The sequence below is a fragment of the Symphalangus syndactylus genome, chromosome 18 (assembly GCF_028878055.3).
Source record: "Symphalangus syndactylus isolate Jambi chromosome 18, NHGRI_mSymSyn1-v2.1_pri, whole genome shotgun sequence".
Classification (NCBI taxonomy): Eukaryota; Metazoa; Chordata; class Mammalia; order Primates; family Hylobatidae; genus Symphalangus; species Symphalangus syndactylus.
The window spans coordinates 64,268,051-64,288,518 of NC_072440.2; the positions used below are offsets into that span (position 1 = coordinate 64,268,051).

General features: G+C 53.9%; 1 protein-coding gene across 5 annotated transcripts in view; it reads left to right on the top strand.

Annotated features, from left to right (window-relative positions):
* BCR (BCR activator of RhoGEF and GTPase) overlaps window positions 1-20,468 on the top strand; it is a 139,990-nt gene that overhangs the window by 116,810 nt on the left and 2,712 nt on the right. For 3 of the 5 annotated variants that reach the window (XM_055251708.2, XM_055251707.2, XM_063623434.1), the window contains 7 exons: window positions 127-258; window positions 14,594-14,653; window positions 15,494-15,603; window positions 16,859-16,998; window positions 18,053-18,187; window positions 19,130-19,235; window positions 19,713-19,875. In XM_055251708.2, the coding sequence (XP_055107683.1) occupies window positions 127-258; window positions 14,594-14,653; window positions 15,494-15,603; window positions 16,859-16,998; window positions 18,053-18,187; window positions 19,130-19,235; window positions 19,713-19,875 (846 nt within the window). The remainder of the gene's footprint in view (window positions 1-126; window positions 259-14,593; window positions 14,654-15,493; window positions 15,604-16,858; window positions 16,999-18,052; window positions 18,188-19,129; window positions 19,236-19,712; window positions 19,876-20,468) is intronic. The other 2 variants (XM_055251709.2, XM_055251710.2) reach the window with 2 other exon arrangements.

Here is a 20,468-nt window from a genome sequence, read left to right on the forward strand (position 1 = left end):
GGTCTCAGGCATTGGTCCCTCTGGGCCAGCAAGGGCGGCAGGGAGAGCCCCGGTTCAGAGGACCCTTCAGCCGTAACATTGACCTGTTTGTTCACACTGGACTTCCCTTCTCCCTCGGGACTGCAGGAATTTGAGATAGAGCTGGAGGGCTCCCAGACCCTGAGGATACTGTGCTATGAAAAGTGTTACAACAAGACGAAGATACCCAAGGAGGACGGCGAGAGCACGGACAGACTCATGGGAAAGGGCCAGGTCCAGGTGAGGCAGCCATCCCTACCCTCCCCTGCCCGATGCATGGCGTCCTTTTTCATGCAGCCCTTGGGGACACTGAGATGGCAATGGCCTTGCACCCAGGGTGGGGTGGTGTGGGCAGCTGTGGCTCTGAAACATCCATCGTGGGAGACCTGAGCCGGTGCCTGCATGTGTCTTGATGGGTCTTGACGTACCGCCCTCTGTCTGCGTGTCTGTTGTGTCGGCTCATTCCCAAAGGAATTTCCATTCAACTTGGTTTTGCAGCTGGGGCCTCAGTTCCTGCCTGGCCTTAGGAGAACCCAAAGGCAGAACAGTTAGGTGGTGTCCTGGGCTGAAATTGGCCCATCCTGTGCCAGTCTTCTTAGAAAAGCACAGGGGTCCCAGAGGCTGCCTGCAAGCACCGGGGTCCCAGAGGCTGCGTGCTTGGCATCCCCTATCTGTGGTCTAGACCCAGTTTCTAGGGTATAGAGCTGTATCTCGGAACAGGGTGCACACAGACAGGTCTCCTCCCAGGCTAGTCTGGAAGCCCCCAGGTGAGACGGAGAATGTGTCCATACAGGACCAGCAAGGGGGCCCTGGTTCTTAAGGAGACTGCCTGGGCCCTCTGTCCTTCAGAAGCTTATCTAGCCCCTGGGAGCCCACCACCATTGTTTCCTGGAGGATCATAGCTGGCGCCCCAGGCCCTGTTTCTCCTGTTCCCACCCTCACAATTCCGCAGGGGTAGCTGGGAGGAAGCCCTGGTCGTGCTTTCTTTATAGTGCATTATATCGGTGGGTCGTGGGTACAGCTCTCTCTTCCCAGGACCTTCCATCTTCACAAGAGGCCTCTAGAGGGAGTGGGTTTGGCATTCCACATGCCCCTAGCAGCACAGGGCTCCCCAGGAAGCCCTGTCTCCCTCCCTAAGCAGGAAGTAAAAATCCTCTTGTGGTTAAATACCAAGTGCCAGGCCGGGTGCGGTGGCTCACGCCTGTAATCCCAGCACTTTGGGAGGCCGAGGTGGGCGGATCATGAGGTCAGGAGATGGAGACCATCCTGGCTAACACCACGAAACCCCGTCTCTACTAAAAATACAAAAAATTAGCCAGGCGTGGTGGCGGGTGCCCGTAGTCCCAGCTACTCGGGAGGCTGAGGCAGGAGAATGGCGTGAACCTGGGAGGCGGAGCTTGCAATGAGTCGAGATCACACCGCTGAACTCCAGCCTGGGTGACAGAGTGAGACTCCATCTCAAAAAAAAAAAAAAAATCCAAGTGCCAGGAAGAATGAAGGGAGAGGGTGGCTCTTCCCTCAGTCACTTGTCATCTTCGCTGATGGGTCCCACATTCTCATTCAGATCAGCAAATCTTTACCAAGTGCTGGCTTAACCCCCTTCTGCCACCCCGGCCTGGCTGGCCACGTCTTCAGAGGTGCAGCTACTGCCTGTTTTTCTACCTTGGAAGCTTATAAGGGAACTCAGTGGATCAGAGCCACCTGGGGCTCCCTATACTTTGAGATCAGGTTTAAAAGCAAAAAGCCTCCTCTGGCACATGCCTGTAATCCAGCTACTCAGGAGGCTGAAGCGGGAGGATTGCTTGAGCCCAGGTATTCAAGACCATCCTGGGCAACACAGTGAGACCCCTGTCTAAAACAAAATAAATTAACTAAAAATTGCTCTCAGCTCTCCTGTCCCTGTCCCACTGCACTGTCTTGTTCACCCTGCCAGCCTTTGTGTGGATTCTCATGGTGGGAGATTGTACCACGCAGATGGGCCACACCAGTCTTGATGGAGTACTTAGTGCTGGTCTCCTTTGAGATCCAAAGTATTTTAGCATCAGTCAAGTGACAGTCAGAGTTTGGGTGATGGTCACGGCTCAGGTTCTTTTTTACATGTGCTTTCTTTGGTTGTTGTTGATGTTCTTTGTTTTCTTGAGACAGTATCTGGCTGTGTCTCCCAGGCTGGCGTGCAGTGGCAGAATCATAGCTCACTGCAACCTCAAACTCCTGGCTCAAGCAATCCTCGTGCCCTAGCCTCCCAAGTCGTTGGGATTACAGACATGCCCCACCATGCCTGGCTAAGTTTTTTTGTTTGTTTGTTTGTTTGTTTTTTTTGAGACGGAGTTTTGCTCTTGTTGCCCAGGCCGGAGTGCAGTGCTGTGATCTCGGCTCTCTGCAACCTCCCGGGTTCAAGCAATTCTCTTGCCTCGGCCTCCCAAAGTGCTGGGATTACAGGCCTGAGCCACTGTGCCTGGCCACATGTGCTTTCCAATTCAGTCCTTGCAGCAGATCTTTGAGAGAGCTCATTTGACACTCAGGAGATGCTTCTCTAACCTGCTCAGAATCAGGGCCCTGGGTATTCAGGGAGGTAGAGGGAGCAGACTGCAAAGCCAGTTGTGCTCCCATCGCTCCCACTTCCCTCTCCCTCTCCGTGTTTTCCATCTCCCCCACCCAGCCTAGGGCATTCCTCCCCCACAGTCCAGCCTGCATCTGGCACAGCCTCACTGCTCAGCCCAGGGATACTCACAGCCCGGGTGCCTGGCTCCTTTTGTCAGCTCATCAAACCAGGTAAAGGGAGGTTCAGATTCTGCCAACCATTGACTCAACTCATCCAAATCTTCAACCACTGGAATCCTGGGAGTGGCCGGATTTGAACCAGGGCCTCTGAGTACTGTTACTAAGTAACTGGGGGTCTCAGTGAGAGAGAGAAAAGAGCTGATAGGCCTCTTACTGTGTTACCATGTCAGGCCCTCTTTTGAAACTCTTTTCTGCGATGCTACTGAAGTATTTATGCACATGACCTGTGCTCTTCTGTCAGTCTAGGGGTGTGGCTGAGCACCCCACCCCATCCTGGGGAAGAGGAGAGCAGTAAGTGTCGAAGAAAAACCCGAGTGGACAGCAGTTAAAGTGGTAAAAGCAGGCTTTATTTAGTAACTATCGTGATGGGGAAAAGACTAGAAATGGAAGGCCTAGAAATGGGCTCAATGCTGAATTCACATGGATGAGTGGGCACTTACAGCCAAGAAGCAGGGTAGGGGTTGATGGATGGAAAATGATGAAGCAACATCAGGGGGAAGAGGGATTCTGGTGAAACCGACCCAACAGGATTCTTGCTGAAGACAGGCCAGAGTGATCGATCTCCCCTGGGGGATGGCGTGAGGTGAGGAATCTGATCAGATAGCAAGGGCAGGGGGTTCTGGCTAAACGGACTTAGCAGGATTCTTGCAAAACTTGGGCCCTTGAGAACATGCCCAAGGATGGGATCTAGCTGGAATAAAGAGCTGGAGTGACCAGATGAGTTTCGTCAAGGAGAGTCTTTGTCACTCCCCCACCACACTCAGTGTGACCTGTGTGTTACTGTCCCACTGGCCCAAATGTGTTTCCTCACCTTTCCTTCCTTTCCTTCCTTCCTTCTTTCCTTTTCTTTCTTTCTTCCTTTCCTTTTTCCTTTCCTTTTGCCTTTCTTTCTTCTTCAGAGTCTCACTGTCTTGCCCAGGCTGGAGTGCAGTGGTGCCACCTCAGCTTGCTGCAACCTCCGCCTCCCAGGTTCAAGCGATTCTGCTGCCGCAGCCTCCTGAATAGCTGTTATTACAGGCATGTGCCACCACACCTGGCTAATTTTTTTTGTATTTTTAGTAGAGACGGGGTTTCGCCATGTTGGCCAGGCTGGTCTCGAACTCCTGACCTCCAGTGGTCCACCCGCCTTGGCCTCCCAAAGTGCTGGGATTATAGGCGTGAGCCACTGCACTCAGCCTCCTCACCTTTAAATCTTCCCCAAATATTTGTTCAAAACAAACATCACTCATTTTGTGTTCCTGCTGCAAGAGACCCCCTGGGGCCTGCCCCTCTCCAAGTCTGTTTTTTGTTTTTTAAGACAGAGTCTCGCTCTGTCGCCCAGGCTGGAGTGCAGTGGCATGATCTTGGCTCACTGCAAGCTCCGCCTCCTGGGTTCACGCCATTCTCCTGCCTCAGCCTCCGGAGTAGCTGGGACTACAGGCGCCTGCCACCATGCCTGGCTAATTTTCTGTATTTTTAGTAGAGATGGGGTTTCACCGTGGTCTCGATCTCCTGACCTCATGATCCGCCCGCCTCGGCCTCCCAAAGTGCTGGGATTACAGGCGTGAGCCACTGAGCCTGGCTCCAAGACTGTTTAGGGGCTACATAAGTTTCTCTCCTATTGGCGCCTCCACCACATGGACCATGTCTCGTACATCTCGGAATGCCCCCCAGGCACATCACAGACCCCCCTGCATGGGTGAATGGCTGTGTGGACGAGACCTACATGGCCCTCAGATAATCCTTGAAATACAAATGGGGATTCTCGGTGCCTTCATGATGGTATCCGCCTTACCTGACCATATGTTGCCCAACTCCCATCACATCCCCTGTGACGTGATCTTTATTTTGGCTTGTCTCTGCTGCTGGAAAGTAAATGTGGAGGACAGGGCTTTGTCCAGTTCATTCTCTGTGGTATCTCCAGTATGCAGGCAGAGACATAAAACATACATCTATATCTGTAAGTTATTTAATACATTGTTTAATGGATCTAGAGTTTATATATATATATACTTATATATATACGTATACGTGTGTATATATATACGTGTGTGTGTATATATATATACGTGTATATGTATACGTGTGTGTGTGTGTATATATATATATACGTATATATATATATAGTAAAATATATATTGGCACAAAGCAAGTACTGTTACATGCACTGGAAATTGCTGAGCCAGGCACCTGCCCTCTCACAGATAAAGGTGCTGAAATTCCCAGAGGTGGCTGGGGCGGGAGCCAGCCAAGCCTGGGGCTTCTCCGCCACGCTGTGCATGTGCCCCGTGGTGGTCGGGGCCTTCATGGTGAGGGGGTCGGGGAGTTCAGAGTTTGGACTCCCACCTGCATCCCTGCACCATGGGCAGCCTTTTTATCTTAGCCAGAAGGCTGAGAAGTAATTCCTTTTTTAAAAAATTGTAAAATATGCACAATGTAAAATGTCCCAGGTATTTTTAAGTGTGCAGTTCATTGGCATCAGGCACATTCACATTGTTGTGCAACCATCACCACCATCATCTCCAGAACTTTTTTTTCATCCTCTCAAACTGAAACTCTACACCCATTAAACAATAACTCCCAGGGGGGCAGGTGCAAAAAGAATAACTCACCATTCCCCCTGCCCCCAGCTCCTGTTAACCTCTAGTCTACTTTCTGCCTCTATGGATTTGACTACTCTAGCTACCTCATGTAAGTGGAATCATACAGCATTTGTCTTTTGGGTCTGGTTTATTTCACTTAGCAGCATGTCCTCAAGGCTCACCCATGTTGTAGAATGTGTCAGAATGTCCTTGCTCTTGAAGGCTGAGTAATATTCCGTTGTATGGATTGACAGACATTCACCAGCAGGTGGACGCCTGGGTTCTTTCCAGTCTGAGGCTGGCATGGTCAGTGCTGTTGTGCACATGGACATAAGATCCACCTGACTTGGTGTCGTCTTTGCATTCACAAGCTGTTGCCAGGCATGTCCATGGGCTCTCGGGGGGAACAGCTGCTGCAGAATGGGCAGTTCAACAGGGAGACCGCCCAAAAATGGGTGGACCTCACTGCGTGCTGGGGACTTGAGAGCAGCTGCCAGGGTGCCATCAGGAGGGCCCCAGTCAGACCTGCTGGCTTGTACCTAGTCAGGTGCCCACATAACCCAGGCTGGCGGAGAAGTCTGGGAAACTCCAGCCGGCCAGCCAGAGCACCAGCTTCAAATGAAGCAGAGGCTCACAGTCCACATCTCATCCCTGAGGCTCACATAAAACATTGGCAACAACAGAAATGAACTCTGATGCCCCCACTGGAACATGAGCTGTGAGCCCAGCAAGACACATAAATAGAGCAGGAGAAATGGGAGAAGACAAAAGTCTATGACTTGATAGAATGTTGCCCTCTAAGGAGAATAGACAGGGCTAACGTGATTTAGCAACCTAGAAAATTTGCAAGTGAAAAGAGATGCACCTGTAATCCTAGCACTTTACGAGGCCGAAGAGGGCGGATCATTTGACGTCACGAGTTCAAGACCGGCCCAACCAACATGGTGAAACCCCCGTCTCATTAGCCAGGCGCGATGGTGCATGCCTGTAGTCCTAGCTACTCGAGAGGCCAAGGTAGGAGAATCACTTGAACCCGGGAGGCTGAGATTGCAGTGAGCCAGGATCGCGCCACTACACTCCAGCCTGGGGGACAGAGCGAGACTGTCTCAAAAAAGACAGAAAAAAACTGAAGAAATTCCTAACGGCAGCAAGGCTCCAATTTCCCTGGCTCTGCCAACTGTGGTGACTCCCTCTCTGGCCCAGGATGTGCAGGAGCACTGGGACTGTGTCTCTGGGCCCCTGTCCCTGTCGCGCCGCACTTGGCTAGGCTGCAGACTAGACTAGCCCTCCAGCAATGTGTCCCATACCCCGTCCCATGAATCTTGGATGGATGTTGATGCCTTCACCTTGAAAAATCCCTCCCTGAAGATACAGACTCAATATCCCCTGCTCTGTGAAGGCTTCTCTGTCCCGTGACCTCACTTCCCAAGTAACCGTGCCATCTGAGCCACCAGTCAATCTGGGCCAAAGCCTGCCCTGGCTCTTGGCACATTTGCCACATCCTTCCTTTCTAGCTTCTCTGATCTAGACCATGAAGGCTGGGGAGAGGGGTCTTCTTGTTCTTGGGGACCCCCCCAGGCATGGCACACAGGAAGCCTTCCATGACTAGGGTGGCACAGCAGGTTCCTGGAATCTGAGGATGGACCAGGATGGCCTCTCTCACTCAAATGGCTCATTCAGGCCCGGGGCTGGCTTGGAAGGGACACCCAACTTGGGTCCTCTTGCACCTGCCCACACACAAGGACTTCAATTCGTGCTGTCAGTGGCTCTTTTCTGGACTGTGGGCACCACCACAGCTTTGTCCCTGCTATACTGTGTATCCCCTTGCCTTTCTGGCTCGTGACTCTGAACAAAGCAGGTCACTCATCCCAATTTCTAGAGCCCCCCCACCACCACCCCTACTCTCATGGAGCCTCTATCGTGCAAGAAGGGAGGTGGGGACCTGGCAAGTCATCCAGGACAGGCATTTGAAGAACAGGAGCCAAAATCTGAGACTCAGGCAAGTGGTTCCTAAACCCAGCTCATCAGCACCATTAAGGGGAGCAAAAAACCAGACCGGGCCAAGCCCCCAGCCCAGAAGATCCCGACTCCTGCTGCCCACAGACAGGCACATGAGCAGCTTTGCTGAGGACTCCTTTCCATCCCAGACCCCTGCTCTTGAGGCCTGCCAGGGACCTCTGCCCTCATGGTTGGATCTGAACACTCCTGGGGTGCTGCGGCTTCTCTACCTGCTACAACTGCCTCACCTCATGGGAGGGTCTCTCTACTCAACTTCTGAGTCAGGGTGCATAAGCAGGGTGGGGGCTGTAGGCCCCTGTGGCTGGCTGCAGAGAGCCAAGCGCCTCCCACGCGGTACAGCACAGAAGGCACCTGGTGTCACTGGGAAAAGCCCAGATTCAAAAAGGCTGGGCTCTGGAGTCATGCACATCCTCTCCCAGGTATCCCTGTGCAGAAAACAGTGTCCACAGGGGAGAAAAAGAGGCCAGGCTGGTGTCGCAGAGCGCCAATGGCATAGTCACCGCCACTCCTCTGACTTCTTTCCTCCTGGGATCCCACAAACAAGCCCCCCAGCTGGGAGCGTGGAACTCCAGGGACCAGGGCAGCCACCACCTACTTGGCATGAGTCATGAATGCCCTTCACACAGCGATCAGATTCCTTCCTGTCTAGCCATGGTTCCCACCCATCACTCCCACTGACCCAGGGACCAGGGGCTGAGCCAGATAGTGCCTGCTCCATCGCCTCCTCACAAACGACAAATAAGGATGAGAACAGCAGCAAACGCTGACCCCTACCCGTAAGAGCATAAGTCACTCAACCGTCAAGGCTGCATGGCCCCCTCACCCCAATTTATTTCACCTGTGAGAGGGCAGGTGCCTGGCTCAGCAATTTCCAGTGCATGTAACAGTACTTACTTTGTGCCAATATATATTTTACTATATATATATAAACTCTAGATCCATTAAACAATGTATTAAATAACTTATAGATGTATGTTTTATGTCTGTCTGGATACTGGAGATACCACAGAGAATGAACTGGACAAAGCCCTGTCCTCCACGTTTACTTTCCAGCAGCAGAGACAAACATAAGCCAAAATAAAGATCACGTCACAGGGGACGTGATGGGAGTCGGAGGAGGTATGGTCAGGTAAGGCGGATACCGTCATGAAGGCACCGAGAATCCCCATTTGTATTTCAAGGGTTATCTGAGGGCCATGTAGGTCTCGTCCACACAGCCATTCACCCATGCAGGGGGGTCTGTGATGTGCCTGGGGGGGCATTCCGAGATGAATGAGACATGCATGGTCCATGTGGCAGAGGCACCAATAGGAGAGAAACTTATGTAGCCTCTTAAACAGACTTGGAGAGGAGCAGGCCCCAGGGGGTCTCTTGCAGCAGGAACACAAAATGAGTGATGTTTGTTTTGAACAAATATTTGGGGAAGATTTCAAGATGTAAACATCATGAAAATGTAGGATCACATGAGCAAATTCTTACACAGATTCCACGGGATTCTTCTTGAAGAAGCACACCGCCATCAACATGGACAGTGACACAGGTCCTCCTTGCTCTATTGAGAGCCACTTTTGGACCCTGTATTTTTCTGTAACTTTTGTACCATGAAATGCATCCGTTTTTATAACCGAATGATTTTATAGTAAATTTATAGAGCTGTGCAACTTTTACCAACAATCCAGTTTTAGAATATTTCCATCACCCCAATTTCCTTGTTGCCCTTTTTTTTTTTTTTTTTTTTTTTTTTTGGAGTGCAGTGGCCACACTCAGCACAACCTTGATGTCCTAGGCTCAAGTGCTCTTCCCACCTTAGCCTCTCAAGTAGCTGGGACCACAGGGATACGCCACCATGCCAGGCTAATTTTTTTTTTTTTTTTTTTTGAGACAAGATCTTGCTATGCTGCCCAAGCTGGTCTCAAATTCCTAGGCTCAAGTGATCCTCCTGCCTCAGCCTCCCAAAGTGCTGAGATTACAGGTGTGAGCCACCGTGCCCAGCCCGTTCCCAGTTATAGCCACTCCCAGACCCAAGCCGATCTTTTTGTCTTTAGAGAATTGCCCATTCTTCACATTTCATAAACATGGAATCATACTAGAGTGGGCTTTTTTGACTGATTTCCTCCACTTACCGGTTATGTTTTTGAGGTTTATTCATGTGGTAGCATTGTTTCATTCCTTTTTATGACAATAATTTTCCATTGCATACATATAACATGTTTTTATTTCTGCATTTACTATTTGACAGACACTTGGATCATTTCTAGTTTGGGCTGTTAAGGTTGATGCAGCCATGAACATGTCCTTGGTACCAGTCTCTATATGGACGTATGTTTTCATTCATTGAGTAAACACCTAGTAAGATTGCTGGGCCGTTCAACAAGGTGACTATTTGGGGAACTGCCCTATGTTGTCTGGAGTAGCTGCACCATCTTACATCCCCAGTGGCCATGTATGAAAGCCCATTTCTCCACATCCTCACCGATGCAAGTTATAGTGTATCCTAAGGGAGAAGGCTGTGTTCCTTTTGAAGTGATGTTAGAGACTGGTTGGGATCAGAGAAGAGCAGCAAAGAGTTAAAAGTGGGATAGAGGCCAAGCGTGGTGGCTCACGCCTGTAATCCCAGCACTTTAGGAGGCTGAGGTGGGTGGATTGCTTTAGGTCAGGAGTTCAAGACCAGCCTAACCAACATGGTGAAACCCCGTCTCTACTTAAAAATACAAAACTTAACCGGGCATGGTGGCAGGTGCCTGTAATCCCAGCTCCTCAGGGGCTGAGGCAAGAGAATGGTTTGAAGCCAGGAGGCGGAGGTTGCAGTCAGCCGAGATCTCGCCACTGCACTCCAGCCTGGGCAACAGAGTGAGACTCCATCTTAAAAAAAAAAAAAAAAAGTGTAGGATGGATCTCAGGAGAGCAGATTGTGGTCGTAGACCACAGCAGGAGGCCTGTGATCTCTCTTTTGGTGAACACAGAGGTTCTCTGGTGGTCTCAGCAAAGACCCACCCCCAGGAGTAGGTTATAGTGCAGACACATGGGGCCCAGACAGGAACAACTGGGGATGCCCTGCTGGACCATCCAGGCTGGTGACGATGGGCGTGGAGGAAGTTGTTGTCTACAAGGAGCTAAGTGAACGAGCATTTCCTCCTTTGGATGGTTTACTCATAGCCCCCTCCCTGCCCCCGCTGAGGGTGGGCGAGAGGATGTCCTCTGGCTGCCCATTGGTGACTCAGTCCAGCCACACTGACTACAAAGCAAGCAGGGCAGTGCTGGGCCCCCAGCAGAGCCACCATGCAAGGTGGTCAGTGACGCTTCAGGGCAGCACGCAACACCTGCCCCAGTTGGGCTTCGGCCTCCCTCAGCCCCCACCCCACCACTTCCCTGGGATGGATGTGCACGATAGTTTTCTAGGCAGACCTCCAGGCCACCATCTGCCAGGCCCGCTGACCATAGTCATTCTTTCAAGGCTCCTGCCTTACCCAGCCCAGGGGGAGACGAGCAGCGACATGGTCCATCCTCCTGAGACGACTGCGTGTGAGCAGACAGGCCCCCGCCTGCCCAGTCCCCGGCCAGGCAGCAGGCATATTCCTCACCAAGACCTTGCAACCCAGGGGGACCCTGGACAGCATCCGGAGTGCCTCAGTTTTTCCCTTAAGGGAAAACTGTTTCCCCCTTGGTCATCTGTTTTTCCAAACTCCAGTCTTTTGCTTGTTTACTTCTCTGGTGCTTTAACTGCACGAGAGCGTACCAGCTCTCATTGAGCAATGTTTGGGGTTGGCTGAGCTGAGGCACAGGCCTCATTATCATGCTATTCTTTATACGGCTTCCGCTCTGCGGAGCACACTCTGTTCTTTGGAATAGAGCCAGCCTTGGGACAGCCTTTCCCACTGGAGCTGCCAGTCAGGACCGCTGTGAGAGCCAGTGCCTGGAGGCCAACACCCTGGTCTTCAGTCACTGGGAGTCACAGAGCCCTCCTGGCAGCATCAGTGCCAGGTTGGGGTGGGCGCTGGACACCACCAATGCTGGGGAGTGGACGCTGGCTGGGGCCCCGCCCAGGGCTGCACATTGCTCAGCCAGCTAGCTCTGGGGGAGCAGGACCTGAGCAGGGTGTCCTCCACCCTGGGTCCATCAGAGGCACTGCATGTGATTATTGGGGTTACCTGCTGGGAGTGGTGCAGATTCTGGACAGTCTAGATTGCTTCCAGCACAAGGCAGGCTGACCAGTCATACTTTACTCAGTCTCCAAACTTGGGCAACAGGAAACTAGCCACTTGAGAAGGAAGCTCAGCTTTTCTGGGCTTTAGAGGAGATGGAGACATGTTGGAAATTCCCATAACCAATAGGCTGGGGTGGGAGGGTGTTCTTCCCACACACAGACAAAGTGGAACCCAGAGGTGATGGGAAGTTTTAACCTTGGCCAGCCAGACTGCGGGGTGGGGTTTCCCTCAAAGCCCGGTCAAAAGGCCGTGGAGGCTGGAAGCTCTCGTTTAGCACCACCAGCTTCCCAGAGCAGCAAAGCCAAACATGCGAGAGTCGCCATCCACCCCAGCCGTGATGCGGGGCCTCCTTCAGTACTTCCACCCCAGCCGGGTAGTCTGGAGCCAAGCGGCCTCTGCTGAAAGGCACCTGTGTGCTCACGGCACCACCCTGTGGACCCACATCCGAAACCTGGTGTGCAAGGGCAAGGTGGGCCAGCATGTGGGCCGTGGTTCCAGGGGGGCTTTGAGGGGCAGCCGCCTGATACCGGGACAGCTTCTCTTTCTGTCTCTTCTTACCTGGACTCTGGGTTGCGTGTTAGCAGCTTCTGCCCGTTCTGAGTTTTCAAGGGGAGAGGGGCCCAGTGATGGCTGTTCTTTGAAGGAAAGGGAAGAATGTCTCCTGCTTAACATGTTTCTGTGTTTCCAGTTACTTGGTTGGTTAGTAGAGCCAGGGTCTCTCGCTCTGTTGCGCAGGCTGGAGTGCAATGGCATGATCTTGGCTCACAGCAGTCTCCACCTTCTAGCCTCGAGTGTTGCCCCCACCTCAGCCTCCTGAGTAGCTGGGACTACAGGCACATGCCACCATGCTTGGCTAATGCTTTTGAAAAATTTTTTTTTATAGAGACAAGGTCTCACTATATTGCCCAGGCTGGTCTTAAACTCATGGGCTCAAGTGATCCTCCTGCCTCGGACTTTCAAAGTGCTGATATTACAGGCAGGGTTTCAGTTTTTTAAAGCTCCCAGCAGTGGTATTAAACTCTCCCTTTCCAGAGAAAGCGCACTCTGTCTGCATCCCTCATGTTATCCTCTCCTGCCTCTGCTTAGGGTTCACTCTGGGGGAAAGTGCCACTTGAGAGATTCCTTTTTGTGTGTGGTTCTGACTGACGGCTCCCTGCTCACAGATGCCGCTTCTCAGGGTGGGGTCCCTGAGGCCTGGAGTGTGGCCTCTGACAACCTTCAGGGCCAGATGCAGAATGACAGCCTGTGACCACATAGCCCCTGGTGGGAGACGTCCTGCCACCCTTTGCTTCTCTGTGCCACTCTGGCTGCACATTTCAGATCCTTGGGAAACGTTAACCAGTAGGACCTAGAAGGGGATGTGAGGAGGGGTCACCCCCCAGGTGTGCCTGTGGTGAACCTTTGTGCTGAGCAAATGCAGGGAGGGAGGCCCAGGTGCACACACCTGTGAAGTAGGGGCAGCTGGCTGGGTTCCTTGACCTGCTCCAGAGCTTCTCCCTATTTTCTGGCCACTTCATCTGCAGAAGGCTCAGGTGGCTGTGGCCTCTAGGGTCCCTTGCAGCGGAAATGATGGCTGTCCTCAGCCCCTCTCTAGGCCTGGCGCTGTGCTCAGCACCGTCGTGTGTATGTGTATGTGCACACATGTGAATGCGTGCAGACATCATGAGGTGTGGTCCCTGCTCTCAGGCAGCTTGCCTTGTGGCTGAAATGAACCATCACCTGAATCAAGGGATGGGAACACAAGGTCAGATGCCGTGACCTTCTATGGAGTCAGACGGTGGCTCCGTGACCTGGCTTCACTCCAGAACTACCTGGGGTTTCTAGTTGTGCAAATCCCAGGTCCCACTCAGATTATGAGTCCAGTTCTCTGCAGTTGGAACCCAGGGAGGTGTTGTTTTTGTTTTTGAGACGGAGTCTTGCCGTGTCGCCCAGGCTGGAGTGCAGTGGTGCGATCTTGGCTCACTGCAACCTCCACCTCCCGAGTTCACACCATTCTCCTGCCTCAGCCTCCCGAATAGCTGGGACTACAGGCGCCCACCACCACGCCCAGCTAATTTTTTGTATTTTTAGTAGAGACAGGGTTTCACCATGTTAGTCAGACCGGTCTCGAACTCCCGACCTCGTGATCCGCCTGCCTCGGCCTCTCAAAGTGCTGGGATTACAGGCGTGAGCCACCGCACCTGGCCAGGGAGGTGTATTTTTAACAAGATGGTACTGCTCATTCACCCAGCCCAGCCAGTGGTCTCGGCATACCCAGGAATCGCTGACATAGAACTTGTGCTCCCCATAAAACGGGAGAGAGAGCCTTCACGGACGGGGGACATGTGCCTTGGTCATGACAGTCAAGGTGTTTCATACCAGCACAGACTGTGTTCGGGTGACATTAAGGACAAGCTCCTGCAGGCTAGCTGTCTGGATAGTGCTGGGTGGGGGTAGAAGTTAGAGGGGTCACAGAGGGGCTTCCTCCCAGCCCCCTCATCAGCTGCTTGATTTAGGGCTTGGTTCTGGGTCCTTCTGGGCCTGATTCTGAACCATGGGACTGGTGTGGCCTGCAGGCTCCTCCCGCCACAAGCTGTTCGTGGTGCAGGGGGAGAACAGTTTCCACAGTTCCCCAGACAGCAGCTGTGGATGTCAGGCCCCCAGGAGTTGTTACTGAAGTTGCTGCTGAACAGCTCGCCTTTCACTGAGCTCCACATAGCACCCGTGGTGATGGGAGCCGGATGGAGAGAGCCTGCCAGCCTGCACATCAACTCCCAACTGGGAGGGGCAGAGGGAGGAGGGGGTGGGGACCCCAGGCAGCAGGGCTCTGGGAGCAGTGGGGCCCTGGGTTCCAGGGGTGTCTGGCAGGCCCCTCCTTACTCTATCTCTCGGCCTCTGGATGGAGGTGCTGGCCTCAGTCAGGCTCTGCCTCTGACTAAGAGCTGGAGAAGTGGTGGGCGTGGGCTGCTGCCCCGTGGGGCCTCTGAACAGACCCCAGGGCCTCTGCCAATCATGACTCCTTGCTTTCAGCTGGACCCACAGGCCCTGCAGGACAGAGACTGGCAGCGCACCGTCATCGCCATGAATGGGGTACGTGTCTGTGGGACTCTCCTGGTGCCCACTTCCCCCAGAAGGATAGGGTGGCCTCTGTTCATTTCAAATCAGTCAGAGGTGGCTGAGCCTGAGGCGGCATCTGAGAGGGAGCCTGGCTGGATGAGGGAGGGCCCCCGAAGAGCAGAATCACCATGCACAGGAATCGTCATTCACTGGCTGGGGTGCAGTTGCCAGCCAGACCCTGAGCATCCCTCCTCAAACAAAGGTCTCATGGCACCACCAGGACAGATGGGGCCTCCACTTGGGGACCTGGGGGCTGCCCGTAGAAATGGAGACCCCTGATTTGTCTTTAGGCACCCCAGAAAGGTTTAGACCTTAAAAGTTAATGACACACCCAAAAAGGCCTGGGTATAAATGGTAAAATGTTAATATTTGAGATTCTTGGCTTTTTCTTATATTATTGTTAGTCTTTCCCACTTAATTTTTAATTGTTACTAAGAAAGAGCCGGGCACAGTGCACCTATAATCTCAGCTACTCTGGAGTCTGAGACAGGAGAATCACTGGAACCTAAGAGTTTGATTACAGCCTGGGCAACATAGCAAGCTCCTATATCTAAAAAAAAGCAAGCAAGCAAGAGAAGCAGCGGGGATTTTAGGAGGTGGTTCTGCAGAAGCCAGTCCTTTACACCATCTTCAACAATCCTGGCTCTTCCTGAAGTAGACTAGGGGCTTCCCCGAGGGGCGACTCCACCTCATGCTGAGACCTCTGCATGCCTTGGGGGTGGAAATATTTGATGAAACTCCCAGGGGCCCTTGGGACCTTGGGCTATGAGGACCAGAAGGATTAGAGGACTGTACCCCTTCTCCCCACTATAGATTGAAGTAAAGCTCTCGGTCAAGTTCAACAGCAGGGAGTTCAGCTTGAAGAGGATGCCGTCCCGAAAACAGACAGGGGTCTTCGGAGTCAAGATTGCTGTGGTCACCAAGTGAGTGGGGAGGGGCTTGGGCTCATGCACTGAGGGCGCCTGTCCCTTCAGCTGTTTCTGCAGAAAAGAGCATGTGTGGGTCTCTCCTCTCTGTGCGTGGCCGCTGCACGGTGAGGTCAGGCCCCAGGGAGCACTTGGTGTGTTCAGCTACCTCCTGTGTTTCCTCCAAGCCAGCTCAGGAATGTCCTTGCCGCCTTGCTTGGAAGCAGTAGGCTGGCTCCAGGAACTGCCCAAGTGCAGGGTTTTCTGCCCTTGCTTGGAATTTATCATGGTCCCAGATTCCTGTTGAATGGCCATAACCCCTGCCCCTTTGTCACGAGTCAGTTGCCAAGAGAAGCCTGTTTGTTGGTTTGAGAGCAGTTCTTGCAGACACAGACCACTTCCTCTGAGAATTCATTTGCTTCCCCAGGATGGAATCCAGCTGGGCCCCTGACCTTGCTGGTCACGTGGGCCAGGGCCTCCATCAGTCATACCCTGGACTCCTTTCTGTGTCTAAACACCACGCCCCACCCCCAGCTGCATGGAAGCCACTTGTGTAGCACTCTGGGAGGGCTCTGGGCATGAGCAGCGAGGACTCCATCAGCAGTTCCCCCAAATAAGCCCTGCTAATGAGGGTGCTTGAGAAGCAGTTTTGATGTGCTGGTAAATCTAGTTGCAAAACAAAAGTTAAGGCCTCAGCACAGCACTAACTTTGAAGTATTCTTACTCTAGTGTCCTGTGTGGTGGTATTGGAATTGTCCATTGCTAAGACTCAGAGGAGAAAAACACTTAGCATCGCAGGACTTGGAGCACTGGTGCTGAGGCAACCCTTCATTCATTCGTCGGATGTGTGTTAAGGCCCAGGCCCAGGGCAGGGGTCGGGGATTCTCCTCTCACACAGCACGTGGGTGGCAGGACCAACACCAGATCTGATCTCCCAGCTGGGGGCACAGGCTGCTAACCCCAGGCCTGGAATCTATCAGATGCCCTTCCTGTGCTGACTTTACTTAGACAGGCCTCCAGACCTTCCCGCAAAGATCATGTGTGACTTCCGGGGGTTCTGGCCGCTTGAAATGTCCTGAGAAAGTACATGCAATGAGGACAGAGCTTGCAGAGGGAGGACAGGCATGCAGAAGGCTCTATGTGCAGCCCCAGACCTGGGCACCTTCGTCACCATCCTCACCCCACCTCCGGGTGTGCAGATAGAGGGCAGGTCTCCTGTGTTATGGCCCAAGCAGGGCTGTCAGGACACTGAGAACATTCCCTCCTCCCACAGGAGAGAGAGGTCCAAGGTGCCCTATATCGTGCGCCAGTGTGTGGAGGAGATCGAGCGCCGAGGCATGGAGGAGGTGGGCATCTACCGCGTGTCCGGAGTGGCCACGGACATTCAGGCACTGAAGGCAGCCTTCGACGTCAGTGAGTGTTGGCCTGGGGAGGACAGAATGGAGGTGTGGGCAGTGGTGTCCGCGATGAGATCTCAGATCGCTCCATGGCCCAGGCATGTCACATCCTTCTCTGTGTCTTTTCTTCATTTACTGTGTTATTATTTTTTAAAAAGAGAAGACAAGAGTTGTAGAAAAAGCCTCTGTAGAAGCCAGTTTTTAAACCATCGTAGCCATGCATGCCACTTGCTGGGGTATACCAGGGCCTTCTGCCAGGCCTTGGCCTTCCTGCCTTGGGGGTGGACAGGAGGTGGAAGCCCAAGACTCAGTGGGGTCTGTCCACTGCCCTGTGTGAGGATGCGGCGGGCAGAGGGCACTGATGAAATTCAGCCCAGGCTGGGCTGCAGCATCTCCGCATCCATCTCAACAATGCTCACAGGCTATGAAGGACCCGGAACTGTCACAAATGCCAGGGGAGGGCACCGAGACCCCAGAGGGTCCCTCCCAGCATCTTCAAAGCAATAGGATTTTGTGCCTGCAGACCCTTCTTTGGGGCACACACCACCCACCCTGACCAGGACCCCTAGAATGCCCAGCATCCCTGGGAGGGCCCTGTGGTAGTTTCAGCTCCCTCTGGGGGCCTAGAATGGACCTGGCCTGTGGTGAGGACGTAAGCACCAATGGCCAATTGGGTCCAAAGGAAGACACAGGTTCAAACACTGAAACCAATCAGATTTTCCCATGGCCTTCCTGCTATCAGAAGACACTGGTGCAGGGGTGGTTGCTATGTACAGGGCAGAGCCACCCAATCCCCACGCAGGCACTGTGTCCTGCCACACTGACCTCCTCCTGGCCATCACTTGGGGCCAAGCAGGGGAGAGGAATGGGAATGCCCACACACCCCCATCAACTCTGCAGACAGAGAACCATGCACAGCTCTTGGGAGGAGTCAGATGAGCTGCTCAAAGCCTGGGAGGGACCCGCACAGTGGTCAGCGTGGCAGGGACGGTGCTTTAGCCAAGGCAGGGATGGCAAGTGACTCACTCAGGATCCTCAAGGAGGCCGCTGCATTTCTGTGCTCTTTCCAGATAACAAGGACGTGTCGGTGATGATGAGCGAGATGGACGTGAACGCCATCGCAGGCACGCTGAAGCTGTACTTCCGTGAGCTGCCCGAGCCCCTCTTCACTGACGAGTTCTACCCCAACTTCGCAGAGGGCATTGGTGAGCACTGGAGGCCTTGGCCTCGTGGGAGATGTCTCCTCCACGTGCACTGCTGCCCTCGGAGGCTGTGAAAAGTGAGGTGTGGGAACCTGAGCTGTGCCCCCTCTGCCATGGTCGGCATTTTACCCAACCTCAGAAAGCGGGGGACCAAAACTGAGCCTGTCCTGGAAGGCCTCGCCCATCCCCAGAGGGCTCCCCGTCCGTATTTCTCAAGGAGACCAAGAGGCTGAAATAGTCAGCACTGCCATGCTGTGGGGTCCTAAAGTTTGCTGTCCTTCCTGCAGACCAGGGCTGAAGGAGGGTGCCCAGGTGCTCTAGCCACGGGTCCTGGCCCAGTCGAACATGGGTTCGAACATGGCCTGACCCTTAGTCAACCTGGAGGCTGATGTCTAAAGTGGGCGCTGGCACGTGCAGCACCTATAGCCTCTGCATCACCCTTAGGGCAGGTCTGCCTCCCAGGCCCATGCACAGAGGAGCTGGTCTCCCAGCCTGCAGGTGCCCCTGTGGTGTCCAGGACGACGAGGGGGTCTCTCCATACTTGGTGGGGCTGGGGCCCTCCTACTTCCCACCTCCTTGTGTCCCTCACTCCCCTGTTTCATTCCATGCCGAACCTCCGCTGCCTCGGGCTCCCCTGGGGAGGGGGTGGTGGCAGGAGTTGTCCAAGCGCAGCTCTGCCCATGAGCGGCTGCTCTTGCGGCTCCTCCTGCTGCTGTTCGCCGCGTGCTGCTGACCCGTGTGAGGTAGAGAAAAGGCGTTCAGGTGGCTCATACCCCACACAGGTGCCCCTCACAGGGTCCTCACTGGGGGCCAGGGCTGTGAGACTGAGGATGATGATGAGCCTGGGCTGTGCAGGGACACAAGCCCCAGGTGCTCCATGTGACCACCTCGGGAGAGGTCTCTGGCTCGTTGTGACCCCGAGGAGTAACCCACCGCCTCCTGCAGCTCTTTCAGACCCGGTTGCAAAGGAGAGCTGCATGCTCAACCTGCTGCTGTCCCTGCCAGAGGCCAACCTGCTCACCTTCCTTTTCCTTCTGGACCACCTGAAAAGGTAGCCCAGCTCTCCCGTGGCAGCCCAGGGCTCCAGGTCCCCAGGCCGCGGGGTGCCCCTCTGCTCCCACTAGACCCCCAACACCGAAGACCTTTTCCCCTGACCCCTGTTGGCAGTCACTCACTGTCTCTGGCGACTAGTGCCACTGCCACCCCTGCCCCAGCCTCTCTTCTTTGCCATCCTCGTCCCTCTGCCTGTGGCCTTAAAAATGAGCTCAGAGCTTTGGCCATGGCCAGCAGAGCACTTGGAGCCCCCTCTTCCCTCCCAGTCACATCATAGAGGAGACCCCCTCACCAGCCCAGAGTTGGCCCCTTGTCCTGGGCCACTGAGACCCAGAAGTACCAGGGCTGGAGTCAGCTTGCAGCACAGCCAGGGTCGAGGTCACTCCCTCCCTCAGGACTCCAGCACGGCCCAGCCCCTCTGCCTCTCTCCTGGTGGTGGCATTGAAACAGCACCCTCTGCTTTGGTCCTCTACAGGGTGGCAGAGAAGGAGGCAGTCAATAAGATGTCCCTGCACAACCTCGCCACGGTCTTTGGCCCCACGCTGCTCCGGCCCTCAGAGAAGGAGAGCAAGCTCCCTGCCAACCCCAGCCAGCCCATCACCATGACCGACAGCTGGTCCTTGGAGGTCATGTCCCAGGTATGAGAAGATAGGCTCCAGCCCAGGCAACCCTGACCTGCCAGAGGTGGCCTCTGCCTGCCCCACCCCGAGTCCTGCCCATCTTCCTACTTGCATTGTATGTGGTGTGGCCGCCATTCAGAGAGGGACTTGCCTAGGTCTGCATGGATGGGAGTGATAGTGGGGGCCCAGGCCACCTCCCGGTCCTGCTAGTACACTTTGCTGGGGGCTTAAAACTACCTTAAGTGTTTGGGTGTGGCGGCTCATGCCTGTAATCCCAGCACTTTGGGAGGCCAAGGCAGGATAACCAATCCCAGGTGTTTGAGACCAGTCTGGGCAATGTGGCAAACTCTGTCTCTAGAAAGAAATAAAAAGAAAAATTAGCCAGGCATTGTGGCACACACCTGTAATCCTAGGTATCTGGGAGGCTGGCACAGGAGGATTGCTTGAGCCCAGGAGTTAGAGGCTGCAGTGACCTATGATGGAGCCACTGTACTCCAGCCTGGGGGAGAGAGCAAGGCCCTGTGCATCTCTAAAATAAACAACACCCCCCACCCAACAAGTCATGCCTTGTCTCACTGTAAGGGGTTCATGTCACCAGCAGGGGTTTCTAG